The 16,815-nt window shown below is 36.5% G+C and overlaps 2 protein-coding genes across 2 annotated transcripts; both read right to left on the reverse strand.

Annotated features, from left to right (window-relative positions):
* Positions 1 to 5,503: 5,503 nt before the first annotated feature.
* On the reverse strand, positions 5,504 to 6,850 carry LOC106320349. Its single transcript, XM_013758703.1, has 3 exons — positions 6,457 to 6,850; positions 6,249 to 6,412; positions 5,504 to 6,133 (listed from the first exon to the last, which is right to left on the reverse strand). Exons 1-3 carry the CDS (start codon positions 6,848 to 6,850, stop codon positions 5,504 to 5,506), a joined length of 1,188 nt encoding a protein of 395 aa, XP_013614157.1.
* Positions 6,851 to 8,024: 1,174 nt separating this feature from the next.
* Positions 8,025 to 9,227, reverse strand: LOC106320350. The gene is made up of 5 exons (XM_013758704.1): positions 8,981 to 9,227; positions 8,585 to 8,830; positions 8,457 to 8,522; positions 8,245 to 8,292; positions 8,025 to 8,161 (listed from the first exon to the last, which is right to left on the reverse strand). The coding sequence occupies exons 1-5, from the start codon at positions 9,225 to 9,227 to the stop codon at positions 8,025 to 8,027; spliced, it is 744 nt and encodes a 247-aa protein (XP_013614158.1).
* Positions 9,228 to 16,815: the final 7,588 nt, after the last annotated feature.

Here is a 16,815-nt window from a genome sequence, read left to right on the forward strand (position 1 = left end):
GTTCCAATGATAGAACGGAAACTGTTTCAGATGAAAGGAGATATCATCCAAAGTATTGAAACCATGATTACGAATCAACATCAGGATCCCATTATCAATTCAAAGTCACAATCATCATCGGGGCAGGACCATTACAACTCTGATCCGACGTCCAACGATACCGAAAATGTAAGTTCTCTAAAACCATCCAAAAAATAATTTCATAGCAAATGATTAATGTTCATTCATTGTGTTAGAGATATATATATTTCAGCAGTAATAGTTGACGTTACAACATTTGGTACCCAAATAAATACAAACATCGGCATTGTTTCCGAATTTTTGATTCATATCCCTAAAATGTTTGATCTTGTAGTTAATAACGTAGTTATCCGGGTATACACAGCTTATTTTTAGTAGTGCCATTATTTCCCCACTAAATATCTTGTAATATATAGGTTCAACCAACTGAGAACACATATGTTCAGGATGAACCATCACATATTCCAGAGGGTGATATAAATGTAAGCAAACCTTTTTGCATGAATAATACAATCCACTCTTTAAATTTGCTATATATTTAATCGTATGAGTATTCATATGTTCAAAATTTGAGACCAATTTCTATATTAATGCAATATGTTTGAGTAACAGGATTCTTCAACCAGATGTTTGTCCCCACATATATCTGGATTAACTCCATCTCCCAATGTCACATCTTTGGAAAATCAAATGGAACATCGTCCACCATCAAAAACAGTAAAGTTTCTTGCACCAGTTAATGATAATAGCCGTTTCATGAAGGTTATAGTAATATAGCTTTGGATATTAATATAGTGCCTATTTTCCAGGTAGCTCCCCAATGTCTCCGAACCGAAAGGTTAGAGGTAAAATATCTGAATTCTCTATTGTTAAACTTAACTTTATCCTAGAACGAATAGTATTTCTTCACATTAAAACTTTTATTATTTAGATGGCACTGAGAGATCCGTTCTCATTTATTGAGAATCCATTATTCGCGCTTGGTTTGTCTCAGGAAGAAAAACAGGATCACACTGACGGTAGATCCTCCCAAGAGCCAGAAAGTATCGAAGAAGACCGTCATGAAAAGCTCCCACAACGTAGAAAGAGTTTGCGGCTAGGAAATTTTCTGAATTCAACTTTGCCTCAGTCGACTTCGGTCGAACAGGTACAAAATATGAAATCCATAGTACTATTAAACATTGTTAGTTTGGTGGATAAATTATAACACTAGGACTTATCGTTTTAGATTTCTGGGATGGAATTGTTCCCTTTTATTGAGATTCCATCGTTCTCCCTTGGTTTGTCCCAGGAAGATAATAATGATGACCTGGTGAACGGGTTGGCTGCTGAACAAGTCGCAGTAGAAAAGGATAATCCTTTTGATTTACAAGAATGCAGGAGAGGCAAAAGACAAAAAACAGTTACCCATGGCCTCGTTGATGTTTTCCAGTGTAGTCCAGATATATTAAATAGAGCATGGGAATCCCAAATGGCTGTGTATGGCAAAGCTGATTCTTGGGAATATACTCAAAAGTATACCAAACTGGCCCAGAAAAATCACATTTGTAAGTTATTCGATTATTTTATGTCTATTCTGATATATTAAGAAGATCTATTTTGCGTCTATTAATGTATTAATATCTATACTAGTGTTATTCATCTTGGAGGGTGTCAAGTTTCAAACAAAGACATTAATGATATTGTCGAAAGGGCCAAACCATACTCTTCAAAGGTAGTAGGATCTTCTTTGTTATCGTTTAAAATTGCTCCACCTATTAATATATTTCAATGTAGGTGATGGATGTACTCATGAAGCATCTTAGCTTGTCATATGCTAATCAGTCTCTTAGCGAAGAGAGCAAGAAGTCGGTATTTTTGGATTCCAAGTTCGTTGCCTCTTTGTCTAGGAACTACTCCAAATTCTCCAAAATACAGGCTAAGGAAACACATGTGTTCACAAAGGGTCTGGTAGAAGTGTTTGGAGAGATGGTGGACCATTGTTCTGATCACTATGTTTTCTATGTCCCTTTTAATCGGGATAAGAAACACTGGGTCGGTTTGTGTGTAGATGCTTCCTCTTGGATCATTACAGTTTTTGATTGCAACAACTCGCTAAGGAGCGAAGCTTCGATGAGTTTCGAACTTAAACCAATTTAAGAGATGTTTCTTTACCTGATGAAACAAGCTGGGTGGCGAATTTCAAACTCTCAACTGGTGCCAATGGTCGTTGAAAGAGCAAAAACCGTTCCGCAGAACATCATATCAGCAGATTCTTCGTTGTCGTCGGTTTTGCTTATGCAGACACATGCTCTCTCTGGAATCGAAGCATGTCGTTGTATCGCACCCCATATCTTAGCTTCTGAGGGGCAAAGGGTTGCTGTTCTGCTCTATGAGTACCACATGAAACTCTAGTTTGCTGTTTATGCATTGAACTTGTAGAATTTTAACATTAGACTCTGTTGTCCAAGCAAAGATTTTATACGAATGTGATGTTTGAAAGCTGACTATTTTGTTTTCCTATCGTAAGGATTTTAGATTGTATGCCGTCTATGCATCAGTCTAATATAATTAATTAATCGTGTTCCGCATATGCAAATTATAGGTATGAAAAGTGAAACAATTTACGAATGAAACACATTGAGTTTTTTCTGTTGATTAAGCTGGATATTATCGCTGGTTCCGGTATTATGATTGTTATCCGGATATTTAATCGAAATCAAAATAGGATAATTGGAGCAAACTAAGGGGTCATGTATAATGATAACGGACATCTTCGTTGATATGATTGATGTTTATTTGGATATAATTTCTCTTTAATTTAACCAATTGTTAACTTATTTCTTCTTACAAAAGTCAATTTTGGTGGTTTCATGTATGATGAAAATCAAACAACAAATTTCCCCTTTATTTTGCTGTTGTACTGATTCGTGTACTATATGAATTGTTATCGCCATAAGTGTCAATAATTGACAATTATTTGGCTTAAATTTGAGTGATTGGAATTTACACAATATGATACGATCTATGTTAATGAGAATAGGTATTTTGCACCTCGTATAATAAACCGCGAAATCCATCTACTGAATCGATTATCAGATAATAGAGTGGTGACCATTCTCTATATATTTCTCGAGCAATATAACTAGATTTGGGACATTTTTAAACATAAAGGTAATAGAGTATTGTATTTTAAATCCCAAAGTAAGATGTAGTGGTTTGATATCTTGGCAAAAACCACATCCACCGACAATTGTAACTAGTTCGAAACGGTTATATTACATATGAAAAGATAAGTTTGGGACATACAGACACGACACAAAACAGGAAAACAAACATAACAAACGGAACAGAGGAAACCTTAGATAAAGACCTCACAGTCTTTCATCATTCAGAAATTAAAACGGAACATTAGACAATACGATTTAAGAAAACAACTTCGACTGATGTTATTTTTTTATTGCTTCTGCCCACAAACGTAGCCATCGATTGCTTTACTCTCCAGGAAGTGACGGAGATGATCCAGATGCTTCTAAAATAACAATAATTAATTAATAATCTAGATTAATCATTCTACAAGACTGTATGATTATTTTTAACTAACCTTCTTTGGTTAATTGGCTTGATGATACACTTGGTTCAGCAGCGTTTTCTTGTTGGTTTTGCCTAGCGTTTGTAATTTCCAGATGGGCCCTGTAGATTGAAACCATCTCATGTTCGGTAAATATCTCTTCAAGAACATCCTTGGAGGCGACGAGTTCGCGATCATTGTAACCTACAAAAACATTGTACGCATTAAATTATTTTTTTAAACTAAACCCTAGGAAATTTTTTAAAAATTTGGTTACTAACCATTGAACACAAATGTTGCACCGCCGACGGTAAACGTGGTCTTGTTAAGAAACTGGAAATGGGCAACATCTTCGTATCCAGATGAAATGCAAAGTTTGAGATCTGTGAACCATGAGCGAAGATGCATCATAGCTTCTACCTCGGAGGTTGTACTCACAGTAATCTGTAGCCTCCGAGTCCCATCTGGTTCAAGCATCCATTCTGGGGGGTGGTAAGTCATCGCCAAGGGTGTTTCAGGCTTTAGTTTATAACGATCTCGGATAATAGTTTCCAACTCCTCGAAACTCTCCTTTGGTTTGACCAACACCGTATACCCGAGATCGCTCGGCTTTCTCTGGAAAATCCAATAACCTTCATCGTTACGCTGCCATGCTCCGTGATATAAGCTTACACGCAGAGGTTTTGACATCTTAAAAGAGAGATTTTAGTTGGTGAGGTGTGTGAGGAAATAGTTTTGTGTTATCTTGGATATATAGGCAAGGAATGTAAACAAGTATGCAGATAAGATCAAAATTTTCCATTTGTGCAAATATAATAAACATCTTAGCTGGCTACTCTAGTATAGATATCATGATGAGATTCGAATTTTAACCCATATGACAAAAATATTCCATCACATGCAAACGAAACAAAAGCATATGTTATTAGTCATACACGCGCCTGACTTGGAAAGACCTCTATTGAGTAGTCTAATTATATGATCTACGTTTTGTCATATTGTCATATTAGGTTAGGCATTAAAGAACCTTTAATCACGTTTAGTTCCAAATACAAATTATTATTTCTTACACTATAGTTAATTTATTATTAACGGGTGTAGTTACCAATTGAAGTCCCTATAATTGTTTTTTATATGTATGGTTAGATAGATATCCTCGGATCATATACTAAATGTTGCAATAATCTGATAATGTTGACAGCATACACAAACAAAATTGCATAACATCCAAGAGAGGTTTTAGTTAGGATATACGAAATATGAATTCCAAACGTATTAGACGTATGGAGGCCCAAACAACCCACAAAACCATGCATAATATGTTACTATGCATAACCGGATATATATAACATTCACTCGTTATGGATATATGAATTGCAAGCCTATAAAGAAAGGGATTTCATTAATTTATTTAACAACCGGTGTTCCATCACAACTTCAGCTCTCACGCCATATAAGTAATCACATATTAGATATTAAACAGATAGTAGTTGTTTGTCTTAACAAACTTGATTCTTTATCCATCCTCTTTCCGTACAACTCCATCACCGGGAATATCCCTTTCTTAGTAGTAAGATATCTTAACTGATAGGAGTTTTGCACGTTGCACGATTGTGACCACAACCTTTGCAACGACTACATACAGTTCGTCTTCGTGGTGTCTTCATCTATTGAACAATACAAAATAAATAACTAATTCAATGAAAACATATTAACCATAATATCATTAGACATTATAAATAATTATAAATTACTTACACGAACTTCCCCGCGAGATAGAAAACGTTTCTTGCGTGGATGGCCAGGGGGACGCTTGGTAGACGGAGGAAGCATATCTAACTCGGACAATTGACCACTGAGTTTTATGATATCATCAGTATCAATCACTGGAGCGACACTACCCACATACGCAGGAAACGTTGCATTCTTCGTTTACTCTTCAGCTACCAATGAATCAAATTTTATCTTGGCTACGATGGCTGCTGCTATTGCATGTTGACAAGGAATTTTGAGGAGTTGAAACTCAAAACAACTACAAAAACGTTTGGAAATGTCGACGTGGAATGAATACCCTTCCTTGTTCCGTACTTCATACTCCAAGTGTTTTATCTTCTTCACTTCAAAACCTGCCGAAGACTTGAAATTAACAGCGAGAATTTCCATTACTTTCGGTGTGAATTTGTCTAAATTTGTTGAGATTGTTGAAGCAGAAAACCAAGACATTAGCTTTGCTCTGATAAATTCTACAAGAGCCAATATAGGGTATTCTCTGGCTTCACGAAGCACTGCATTCCATGATTCCGAAACTTTACTTGTCATAATATTGTAACGACGTCCGGGGAAATGGGAACGCGCCCAATGCTCAAATCCAATTCCAATTAGATAATCTGCACAAGAGGCATTGACACGTTTTATCTCATTGAAAATCTTGTAGAAGTCAGCCAACCTATATGCCTTTCCAGCCTTTGCAACCAAGAATCGTAGATTCTTATCCTTGTAATAAGTCCTGATATTTCTCTTTAAATGAAGAATGCATGCACAGTGTCTCGCTTCAGGATAAACCTGTTACAATTATCCAGATTAACATTAGGTTGCCGGATATAAAGATATTATCCTTAATCATTGAAACGTTCTTGATATAACAACAATTACGCAATATTGTTAAGCCTTTACTTACCTTGGCCAATCCGTAATAGATGGATGCATGTCTATCAGATACAAACACTACATCGTTTGAATTTGGAACAAATGCTTGTAACATTTTGAAGAACGACTCCCACGAGTTATCGTTTTCTCCGTCGACGATAGCAATGGCTAGTGGAAACACTTGGTAATTGCCGTCTTGGGCAGAAACAGTTAGAAGACACCCAACTTTTTGAAGAAACACTCCCACGAGTTATCATTTTCTCTGTCGATGATAGCAATGGCTAGTGGAAACACTTGGTAATTGCCGTCTTGGGCAGATGCAGTTAGAAGACACCCAACATATTTTCCTCTCAAATGGGTTCCATCGACAACTACAACTTTTCTCATGTACTCAAATCCCATAATAGAAGCACCCATAGCTAGAAACAAGTATTTAAACCTGTTTCCTATATTGTCCTTGTATTCAGTTTCTATCTCGGCTAAGGTTCCAGGGTTTGCTTGTGCTAGTTTACGGAGGTAATCAGGAAGTAGATTGTAAGAGCCTCTTGAGTTTCCTTTGGCATATTCCAAAGCAATTTCCCTTGAACGCCAAGCCTTCCAGTAAGATATACGGACATCGTGGTCTCCTTGCATGACTTAACGTATCTCTCCTGGCTTTGGACCACTGCCACTGCCATTGAAATGAGCTTTCATTATCTCTCCAACAACATGATGTGTAACTTGAGACTGATAACCGGATCTATCATCCACATAGCAGGTGTGTATGGGATCGAGTTTTCTTATCTCGTAGACGTCCGAGTCTTTTAACTTTGTGGCATATACCCTCCACTGACAGTTGGAGCTAAAACATCTTAAAACCATTCCATTTGGTGCTGATCTGATGTTAAGAAACCGGAACTTCTTATTAATTGCATATAATGCCATATGCAATTTAAATTCATTCCGGTTTGTAAATACCATTCCAACATAGAGTTCGTTGTGCTGGTTTGTTGTGACTCCTACATTAATTAGCACGTTCAGATATTAGGGAATTAATATTGCAAAGCTCAGAATGTAAGCTAATATATGTTACATTGAGGATTAGATTAAACATATCTGTTGATATTAAACATTAACAAAAAGTATTAAGCAAATCAGTTGACGTTTACACATTACCAAAGATTAAACCCGATCATCCTTTTACAAACCAAAACAAAATAAACATCCCCGACACACGATAAACTTAGCCAAAACCATACTTCCTTCCCCGAAACCATGAGAAAACTTAAAACATAGCAATAGGTAACCTAGAACACACCACTGTCCATGGAGTCCTCTGATGAAGAATCATCAAGATTGATCACCAGATTGTCATCTGAATTAGCCGGATTTGGAATAAGCCCCACGGTTGCTGAGATGGACGGGGAATTATTAGTTGCGGGAATAACGTCGACGCTTGCGGAAGTCTGAGGCCTAGTTTGGCCATCGGAGATAGCGAGACCATCGTCAAGAACGCCTATATCATAAAATAGTTTTTATGATACGTCGAAATATTATTTCTTATTTGAATAAATACATATAACAATAATACATACCTTCTGAAACAACTGGATTATCATATATGGGTTGGGTGTTCGAAAGATTGTGTGAAACATTTTCCCGACTAGGAACGACATTGTTTACTTCGTTGAGATCAAGAGTCGAGTCGGTCGACAAGTTGGCATGATCAACGTTGGTAGTGCCATTTTGTTGGAACTGCGTAATATTTTGAGACATGGGAATATCGAGATCCATCTCGTCGGAATGTTTTTCGTCCTTTACATCGTTTTCATTTTTCTGATGCAATAACTCCTTCCCAAAAACTAATGCCATCATCAACTAGACGGTAACTTGGCTCGAGAACAACCAAATCTTCATCCACAGTAAATTGGACGGGAATCCCTTCATAGTATTCCATTGGTGAATCTACCAAACAATTCAAAAGATGTCATCTATAGCCGGAAAATATAAAGGAAAACCGGAAATAGAAAACATAAATTATATCTTACCGTTAGACACGTTGGGTTGAGGAATGTACTCGGAGTCTAATGCAACATCTGGTGATTTAAATCAATGAAAGATATGGTTAGATCATAGTTATTAAATGTAATCAACATTTATTATATTAATATGTGAGATGAAAAACTAATTAACATTTCGACATCTTACTATAGTTTTGTATATTTATATCTTGAAGTAATAAATTATATTTTATACTAACCGTTTATCTCGTCCGAAATGATGAGTCTGTTTGTTGGGAAAGGAGATTCTTGATTTGACGATGAACCTATATAAGAAAATCCATAATTAGAATGTTTATAGTGATATATAAACATGTATTTTTATTACCTGTGTTAAACACGGTTATAGAGAGTTTGTTTGTTCCTAGTGGTTCGGTTCCGTCGCTGTCGGAGTCAGTATCATCTATGACAATTATTTCGTTGCCATGAACAAGTTGGTAACATTGTTGATTCTCCAAATCCAGTTTAGCTTTTTCCATTTCGAGGTGAACCCTATGAATAACCATCATCTCTTGGTCATTGAAGTATTCCTCTAGCACCGCTTGGCTTGCAACCACTGCCTCTCCTAAAAAGCCTAAAACAATTGCAAATAATTTAAATATTTTAACAAAATAATTGATGAAATTAAACGCGATGTATGTACAAATTAGATTCTCTTATTATTATAACACAACACCAAATTAAGAAGAAACAAAAAGAGAAATATTGCGAAACTACGGTTTACCTTCGAAAGAGGGATCCTCGTTTCCGTTTCCGAATTTATAAGAAGAGGACCCAATATTAAAGTCAGCTCGGCAAAAGAACTGAGAACGCGCAACATCTTCGGCTCCGATAGTTACGCAAAGAGTCAGATCGGCGAACCAAGCTCTCACAGCCATCATGACTTGAACATCAGGTGTTTCGAGTATTGTATTCGGAGGAGTGTTGTTGCCATCGAGAATAAGCATCCACTCGGGAAGCCTATAAGTCATCAAAATTGGTGTTTCGATTGCAAGGTTGTATAGGCTTCGGACAATTCGTTCAAGCGAATCGAAGGTTTCGGACGTTCGCACGATAGCTGGAAAACCAAGATCGTTTGTCTTCCTTTCAAAGCTCCACTCTCTTTGATGAAGATTCCAAGCCCCGTGAATGACCCTCAAAACTTGTCTAGAGTTCATCAGCTGAACAAATTAAAGAGAACATTGGTAAACGGTCAAACCCTAAAACAATAACCCATATTAACGACAAATGAATTTTGATCCGTTAAATAAACGACTTCGAATTTTTTTTAAGGAATCATAGATGTAGATATATATAGAAAATAATAAAACAATCCATAAATGTGGTCCTACTGACCGTTTGTCGGTGTTTTGTAGTCCTAATAGATTGAAAAGTAAAGACGAACCTTTTCCGTGATGTTTGGTACAAACCGGATAGATCTTATATTGTTCTTGCCTCATCTGTATTGCCGGATGCTTCCATATATAGCAAAATGTCTTGGTGTGCAAAATATATTTCCGAATTAAATGTATAAATATGCAAAAACTATATGTCTCATCGCCATTAATGTTTAGCCGGCTACGATTTGCAATTGTAGATATCATGATGCCAGACGTAAGCAGACAAGCCAAATCCGTCTCACTCTGCCCCGTAAAATTCCTGTAATTTCTGACATTTCACGCTCCTCCAATTGCCTATTCTACAGACGCTCAGGAGAAGATCGACATTTCACATGTCTCAGTTATCCGTTTGCTTAATTTTGAAATGTTTTAATTAGTTTCCTAATAACCGGATTCTTCGTGTATATTGATCATAATTTCTCTTTTTAAGAGAATTTGGTTCCCATATACACCATCTTTCATCTATTTACGAAAATAACTATTTGTATTGTTCATTAATATTTATATATCGTATTGCCATATCGATCCCTAAGCCTATTACCTGTTTTGTATCTGACAACTTGATACATATAGAGATTTGATGTCCCCTGCATGCCTAGATTAAAGATAAACAATATTACAAATAAATATATTTTTGAAAATATATTCCATCGGAGCAAAGAATTTGCGTGTCTGAATTATTGTAACCGTTCTCTTCACGAATCGACGGGATTAATTGCAGCTTTTAGAAACATATTTCTAAGTTTCTGATTTCTCAATTAACCGGACAATATTCAGTTTCCTCCACTCAAATCATCATGGTTCGAGTTCGCCTGGTCGACTCACCTGTTTCTTCCGAGTCAGACGATATGGTCGAGATGATCGAAGTTCCTGACCGCATGTTTGCCGATGGTTAAGAACCAGTTGGCGTACAAGTTCTTGCTTATCACCGTTCAAGTGGAATCCGGTCAATCCTAAGAGTTTTGTCCGACGAGGAAATCCAGTTCATCAAAAATTCTACCTTTGGGAAATTTATCGATCTCGCGGATAAACCCGCATTCTCCGGGAGGTTTGCTCGATATATTCTTTCAAGACAACTAAAGGTAAACAAGAAGCACCAAGTTTGGTTTCGTTTTTCCGGAAATCCGATAAGATTTTCTTTAAGAGAATTTGCTATTGTCACTGGCTTACCATGTGGGAAATTCCCAAAAAAATCACGGAAAAACAAGAAAGAGCGAATGGCAGAAACTCCGTATTGGCCTACTTTGTTTGGTGGTACTAACGTTGTTACTGTTTCGTCGGTGATTAGGATGTTACGAAAGAAAACAGTCGTCGACAAAGAGATTAGGATTAAGTATGCTCTTCTTGCTCTGGTTTCTTCTGTTTTGATGCCTACAAATTTGAAGTCTAAGATTCCAAAATAATATGTAGAGATGATAAAAGATTTGAACCAATTCTTGTTGTTTCCTTGGGGACGACTTGCGTTTGATATGCTAATGACTAGCATCAAGGAAAGAGATGAGGTAGCGCTTTGTCAGAACACCTTCGCCCTTAAAGGTTTTGTACACGCTATGCAATTAGTAATGGTGGAGGCGGTGCCGGCTCTAACCGAGGTTGTGCAAGAAGTTGGTTCTTATTCTTCCGAGTCAGACTCAGATAGGGAAGACGGTGATCTTCATGAAAAGCGTAATAAGCGACTGACACTGAGTCCAGGACATGCTAGAGATGTTGATCATAAATGCGAGGTACAATCAAAACTATCCGGATCATTCTTCATATATATCAGTTTATACAATTTTAAGAAATGTATATTGAAACGTTGATGTTAATAATGGACTTAGGTACCTGTGATATGTATCATCGAAGATGATTCTATCCATCATGTGGATAATGAATATGAGGATTACCACGACGAGGAAACCGACCAAAAGATTGAAAATGTTTTGCGTTTACACTCTGAAAAACATGATTTCAACAATTCGATGTTCAAGGGAGGTTTAACCATGGCTGAAGTCGAACGCATGGGTGGTAAGAGAAAGGGTAAGAAGAAAGATACAAAGACTGGTAAGAAATCAGCGTTTCCTGAAACTGTCTCGGACTCGAAGGTTGCTACGCTTCTGTATGACAAAATGAAACCCGAAATTTCACGATTTCGAGAAACAACAAAGAATCTAGATGCAACTGTCAAGGCTGCTACTTAGGAATTCACCTCCATGGAGTCTCGAGTTGGAACGCTTGTAGAGAGTAAGATCAAATCGATGATAGAGTCAGTCATGGTTCCAATGATAGAACAGAAAATATTTCAGATGAAAGGAGATATTATCCAAAGTATTGAAACCATGATTACGAATCAACATCAGGATCCCATTATCAATTCAAAGTCACAACCATCATCGGTGCAGGACCATTACAACTCTGATCCGACGTCCAACGATACCGAAAATGTAAGTTCTCTAAAACTATCCAAAAAATAATTTCATAGAAAATGATTAATGTTCATTCATTGTGTTAGAGATATACATATTTCAGCAGTAATAGTCGACATTACAACATTTGGTACCCAAATAAATACAAACATTGGCATTGTTTCCGAATTTTTGATTCATATCCCTAAAATGTTTGATATAGTAGTTAATAACGTAGTTATTCGGGTATACACAGCTTATTTTTATTAATGCCATTATTTCCCCACTAAATATCTTGTAATATATAGGTTCAACCAACTGAGAACAGATATGTTCAGGATGAACCATCACATATTCCGGAGGGTGATATAAATGTAAGCAAACCTTTTTGCATGAATAATACAATCCACTCTTTAAATTTGCTATATATTTAATCGTATGAGTATTCATATGTTCAAAATTTGAGACCATTTTCTATATTAATGCAATATGTTTGAGTAACAGGATTCTCCAACCAGAGGTTTGTCCCCACATATATCTGGATTAACTCCATCTCCCAATGTCACATCTTTTTAAAATCAAATGGAACATCCTCCACCATCAAAAAAAGTAAAGTTTCTTGCCCCAGTTAATGATAATAGCCGTTTCATGAAGGTTATGGTAATATAGCTTTGGATATTAATATAGTGCCTATTTTCCAGGTAGCTCCCCAATGTCTCCGAACCGAAAGGTTAGAGGTAAAATATCTGAATTCTCTATTGTTAAACTTAACTTTATCCTAAAACGAATAGTATTTCTTCACATTAAAACTTTTATTATTTAGACGGCACTGAGAGATCCGTTCTCATTTATTGAGAATCCATCATTCGCGCTTGGTTTGTCTCAGGAAGAAAAACAGGATCACACTGACGGTAGATCCTCCCAAGAGCCAGAAAGTATCGAAGAAGACAGTCATGATAAGCTCCCACAACATTGAAAGAGTTTGCGGCTACGAAATTTTCTGAATTCAACTTTGCCTCAGTCGACTTCGGTCGAACAGGTACAAAATATGAAATCCATAGTACTATTAAACGTTGTTAGTTTGGTGGATAAATTATAACACTAGGACTTATCGTTTTAGATTTCTGAGATGGAATTGTTCCCTGTTATTGAGATTCCGTCGTTCTCCCTTGGTTTGTCCCAGGAAGATAATAATGATGACCTGGTGAACGGGTTGGCTGCTGAACAAGTCGCAGTAGAAAAGGATAATCCTTTTGATTTACAAGAATGCAGGAGAGGCAAAAGACAAAAAACAGTTACCCATGGCCTCGTTGATGTTTTCCAGTGTAGTCCAGCTATATTAAATAGACCAAGGGAATCCAAAATGGTTGTGTATGGCAAAGCTGATTCTTGGGACTATACTCAAAAGTATACCAAACTGGCCCAGAAGCTGAAATAACATTTGTAAGTTATTCGATTATTTTATGTCTATGCTGATATATTAAGAAGATCTATTTTGCGTCTATTAATCTATTAATATCTATACTAGTGTTATTCATTTTGGAGGGTGTCAAGTTTCAAACAAAGACATTATTGACATTGTCGAAAGGGCCAAGCCATACTCTTCAAAGGTAGTAGGATCTTCTTTGTTATCGTTTAAAATGGCTCCACCTATTAATATATTTTAATGTAGGTGATGGATGTACTCATGAAGCATCTTAGCTTGTCATATGCTAATCAGTCTCTTAGCGAAGAGAGCAAGAAGTCGGTATTTTTGGATTCCAAGTTCGTTGCCTCTTTGTCTAGGAACTACTCCAAATTCTCCAAAATACAGGCTAAGGAAACACATGTGTTCACAAAGGGTCTGGTAGAAGTGTTTGAAGAGATGGTGGACCATTGTTCTGATCACTATGTTTTCTATGTCCCTTTTAATCTGGTTAAGAAACACTGGGTCGGTTTGTGTGTGGATGCTTCCTCTTGGATCATTACAGTTTTTGATTGCAAAACCTCGCTAAGGAGCGAAGCTTCGATGAGTTTCGAACTTAAACCAATTTCAGAGATGTTTCCTTACCTGATGAAACAAGCTGGGTGGCGAATTTCAAACTCTCAACTGGTGCCAATGGTCGTTGAAAGAGCAAAAACCGTTCCGCAGAACATCATATCAGCAGATTCTTCGTTGACGTCGGTTTTGCTTATGCAGACACATGCTCTCTCTGGAATCGAAGCATGTCGTTGTATCGCACCCCATATCTTAGCTTCTGAGGCGCAAAGGGTTGCTGTTCTGCTCTATGAGTACCACATGAAACTCTAGTTTGCTGTTTATGCATTGAATTTGTAGAATTTTAACATTAGACTCTGTTGTCCAAGCAAAGATTTTATACGAATGTGATGTTTGAAAGCTGACTATTTTGTTTTCCTATCGTAAGGATTTAAGATTGTATGCCGTCTATGCATCAGTCTAATATAATTATTTAATCGTATTCCGCATATGCAAATTATAGGTATGAAAAGTGAAACAATTTACGAATGAAACACATTGAGTTTTTTCTGTTGATTAAGCTGGATATTATCGCTGGTTCCGGTATTATGATTGTTATCCGGATATTTAATCGAAATCAAAATAGGATAATTGGAGCAAACTAAGGGGTCATGTATAATGATAACGGACATCTTCGTTGATATGATTGATGTTTATTTGGATATAATTTCTCTTTAATTTAACCAATTGTTAACTTATTTCTTCTTACAAAAGTCAATTTTGGTGGTTTCATGTATGATGAAAATCAAACAACAAATTTCCCCTTTATTTTTCCGTTGTACTGATTTGTGTACTAGAAGAATTGTTATCGCCATAAATGTCAATAATTGACAATTATTTGGCTTAAATTTGAGTGATTGGAATTTACACAATATGATACGATCTATGTTAATGAGAATAGGTATTTTGCACCTCGTATAATAAACCGCGAAATCCATCTACTGAATCGATTATCAGATAATAGAGTGGTGACCATTCTCTATATATTTCTCGAGCAATATAACTAGATTTGGGACATTTTTAAACATAAAGGTAATAGAGTATTGTATTTTAAATCCCAAAGTAAGATGTAGTGGTTTGATATCTTGGCAAAAACCACATCCACCGACAATTGTAACTAGTTCGAAACGGTTATATTACATATGAAAAGATAAGTTTGGGACATACAGACACGACACAAAACAGGAAAACAAACATAACAAATGGAACAGAGGAAACCTGAGATAAAGACCTCACAGTCTTTCATCATTCAGAAATTTAAACGGAACATTAGACAATACGATTTAAGAAAACAACTTCGACTGATGTTATTTTTTATTGCTTCTGCCCACAAACGTAGCCATCGATTGCTTTACTCTCTAGGAAGTGACGGAGATGATCCAGATGCTTCTAAAATAATAATAATTAATTAATAATCTAGATTAATCATTCTACAAAACTGTATGATTATTTTTAACTAACCTTCTTTGGTTAATTGGCTTGATGATACACTTGGTTCAGCAGCGTTTTCTTGTTGGTTTTGCCTAGCGTTTGTAATTTCCAGATGGGCCATGTAGATTGAAACCAACTCATGTTCGGTAAATATCTCTTCAAGAACATCCTTGGAGGCGACGAGTTCGCGATCATTGTAACCTACAAAAACATTGTACGCATTAAATTATTTTTTTAAACTAAACCCTAGGAAATTTTTAAAAAATTTGGTTACTAACCATTGAACACAAATGTTGCACCGCCGACGGTAAACGTGGTCTTGTTAAGAAACTGGAAATGGGCAACATCTTCGTATCCAGATGAAATGCAAAGTTTGAGATCTGTGAACCATGAGCGAAGATGCTTCATAGCTTCTACCTCGGAGGTTGTACTCACAGTAATCGGTAGCCTCCGAGTCCCATCTGGTTCAAGCATCCATTCTGGGGGGTGGTAAGCCATCGCCAAGGGGGTTTCAGGCTTTAGTTTATAACGATCTCGGATAATAGATTCCAACTCCTCGAAACTCTCCTTTGGTTTGACCAACACCGTATACCCGAGATCGCTCGGCTTTCTTTGGACAATCCAATAACCTTCGTCGTTACGCTGCCATGCTCCGTGATATAAGCTTACACGCAGAGGTGTTGACATCTTAAAAGAGATATTTTAGTTGGTGAGGTGTGTGAGGAAATAGTTTTGTGTTATCCTGGATATATAGGCAAGGAAAGTAAACAAGTATGCAGATAAGATCAAAATTTTCAATATGTGCAAATATAATAAACATCTTAGCTGGCTACTCTAGTATAGATATCATGATGAGATTCGAATTTTAATCCATATGACAAAACTATTCCATCACATGCAAACGAAACAAAAGCATATGTTATTAGTCATACACGCGCCTGACTTGGAACCTCGATTGAGTAGTCTAATTATATGATCTACGTTTTGTCACATTTTCATATTAGGTTTGGCATTAAAGAACCTTTAATCACGTTTAGTTCCAAATACAAATTATTATTTCCTACACTATAGTTAATTTATTATTAACGGGTGTCGTTACCAATTGAAGTCCCTATAATTGTTTTATATATGTATGGTTAGATTGATATCCTCGGATCATATACTAAATGTTGCAATTATCTGATAATGTTGACAGCATACACGAACAAAATTGCATAACATCCAAGAGAGGTTTTAGTTAGGATATACGAAATATGAATTCCAAACGTATTAGACGTATGGAGGCCCAAACAACCCACAAAACCATGCATAATATGTTACTATGCATAACCGGATATATATAACATTC

This window comes from Brassica oleracea, unplaced genomic scaffold (assembly GCF_000695525.1).
Source record: "Brassica oleracea var. oleracea cultivar TO1000 unplaced genomic scaffold, BOL UnpScaffold00890, whole genome shotgun sequence".
In the NCBI taxonomy this organism is placed as follows: domain Eukaryota; kingdom Viridiplantae; phylum Streptophyta; class Magnoliopsida; order Brassicales; family Brassicaceae; genus Brassica; species Brassica oleracea.

What these genes read in the sequence shown, in the direction of transcription:
- LOC106320349 (XM_013758703.1), bottom strand. Translation starts at nt 6,850, where the DNA reads ATGCAAGGAGACCACGATGTCCGTATATCTTACTGGAAGGCTTGGCGT. An exon ending in AAATGATAACTCGTGGGAGT is followed by an intron (nt 6,413 to 6,456) that starts GTTTCTTCAAAA and finishes TTTCTGCCCAAG; the next exon opens with ACGGCAATTACCAAGTGTTT. An exon ending in TCTATTACGGATTGGCCAAG is followed by an intron (nt 6,134 to 6,248) that starts GTAAGTAAAGGC and finishes TAATTGTAACAG; the next exon opens with GTTTATCCTGAAGCGAGACA.
- LOC106320350 (XM_013758704.1), bottom strand. Translation starts at nt 9,227, where the DNA reads ATGACTTATAGGCTTCCCGAGTGGATGCTTATTCTCGATGGCAACAAC. An exon ending in CGAGGATCCCTCTTTCGAAG is followed by an intron (nt 8,831 to 8,980) that starts GTAAACCGTAGT and finishes CAATTGTTTTAG; the next exon opens with GCTTTTTAGGAGAGGCAGTG. An exon ending in TATAACCGTGTTTAACACAG is followed by an intron (nt 8,523 to 8,584) that starts GTAATAAAAATA and finishes TTTCTTATATAG; the next exon opens with GTTCATCGTCAAATCAAGAA.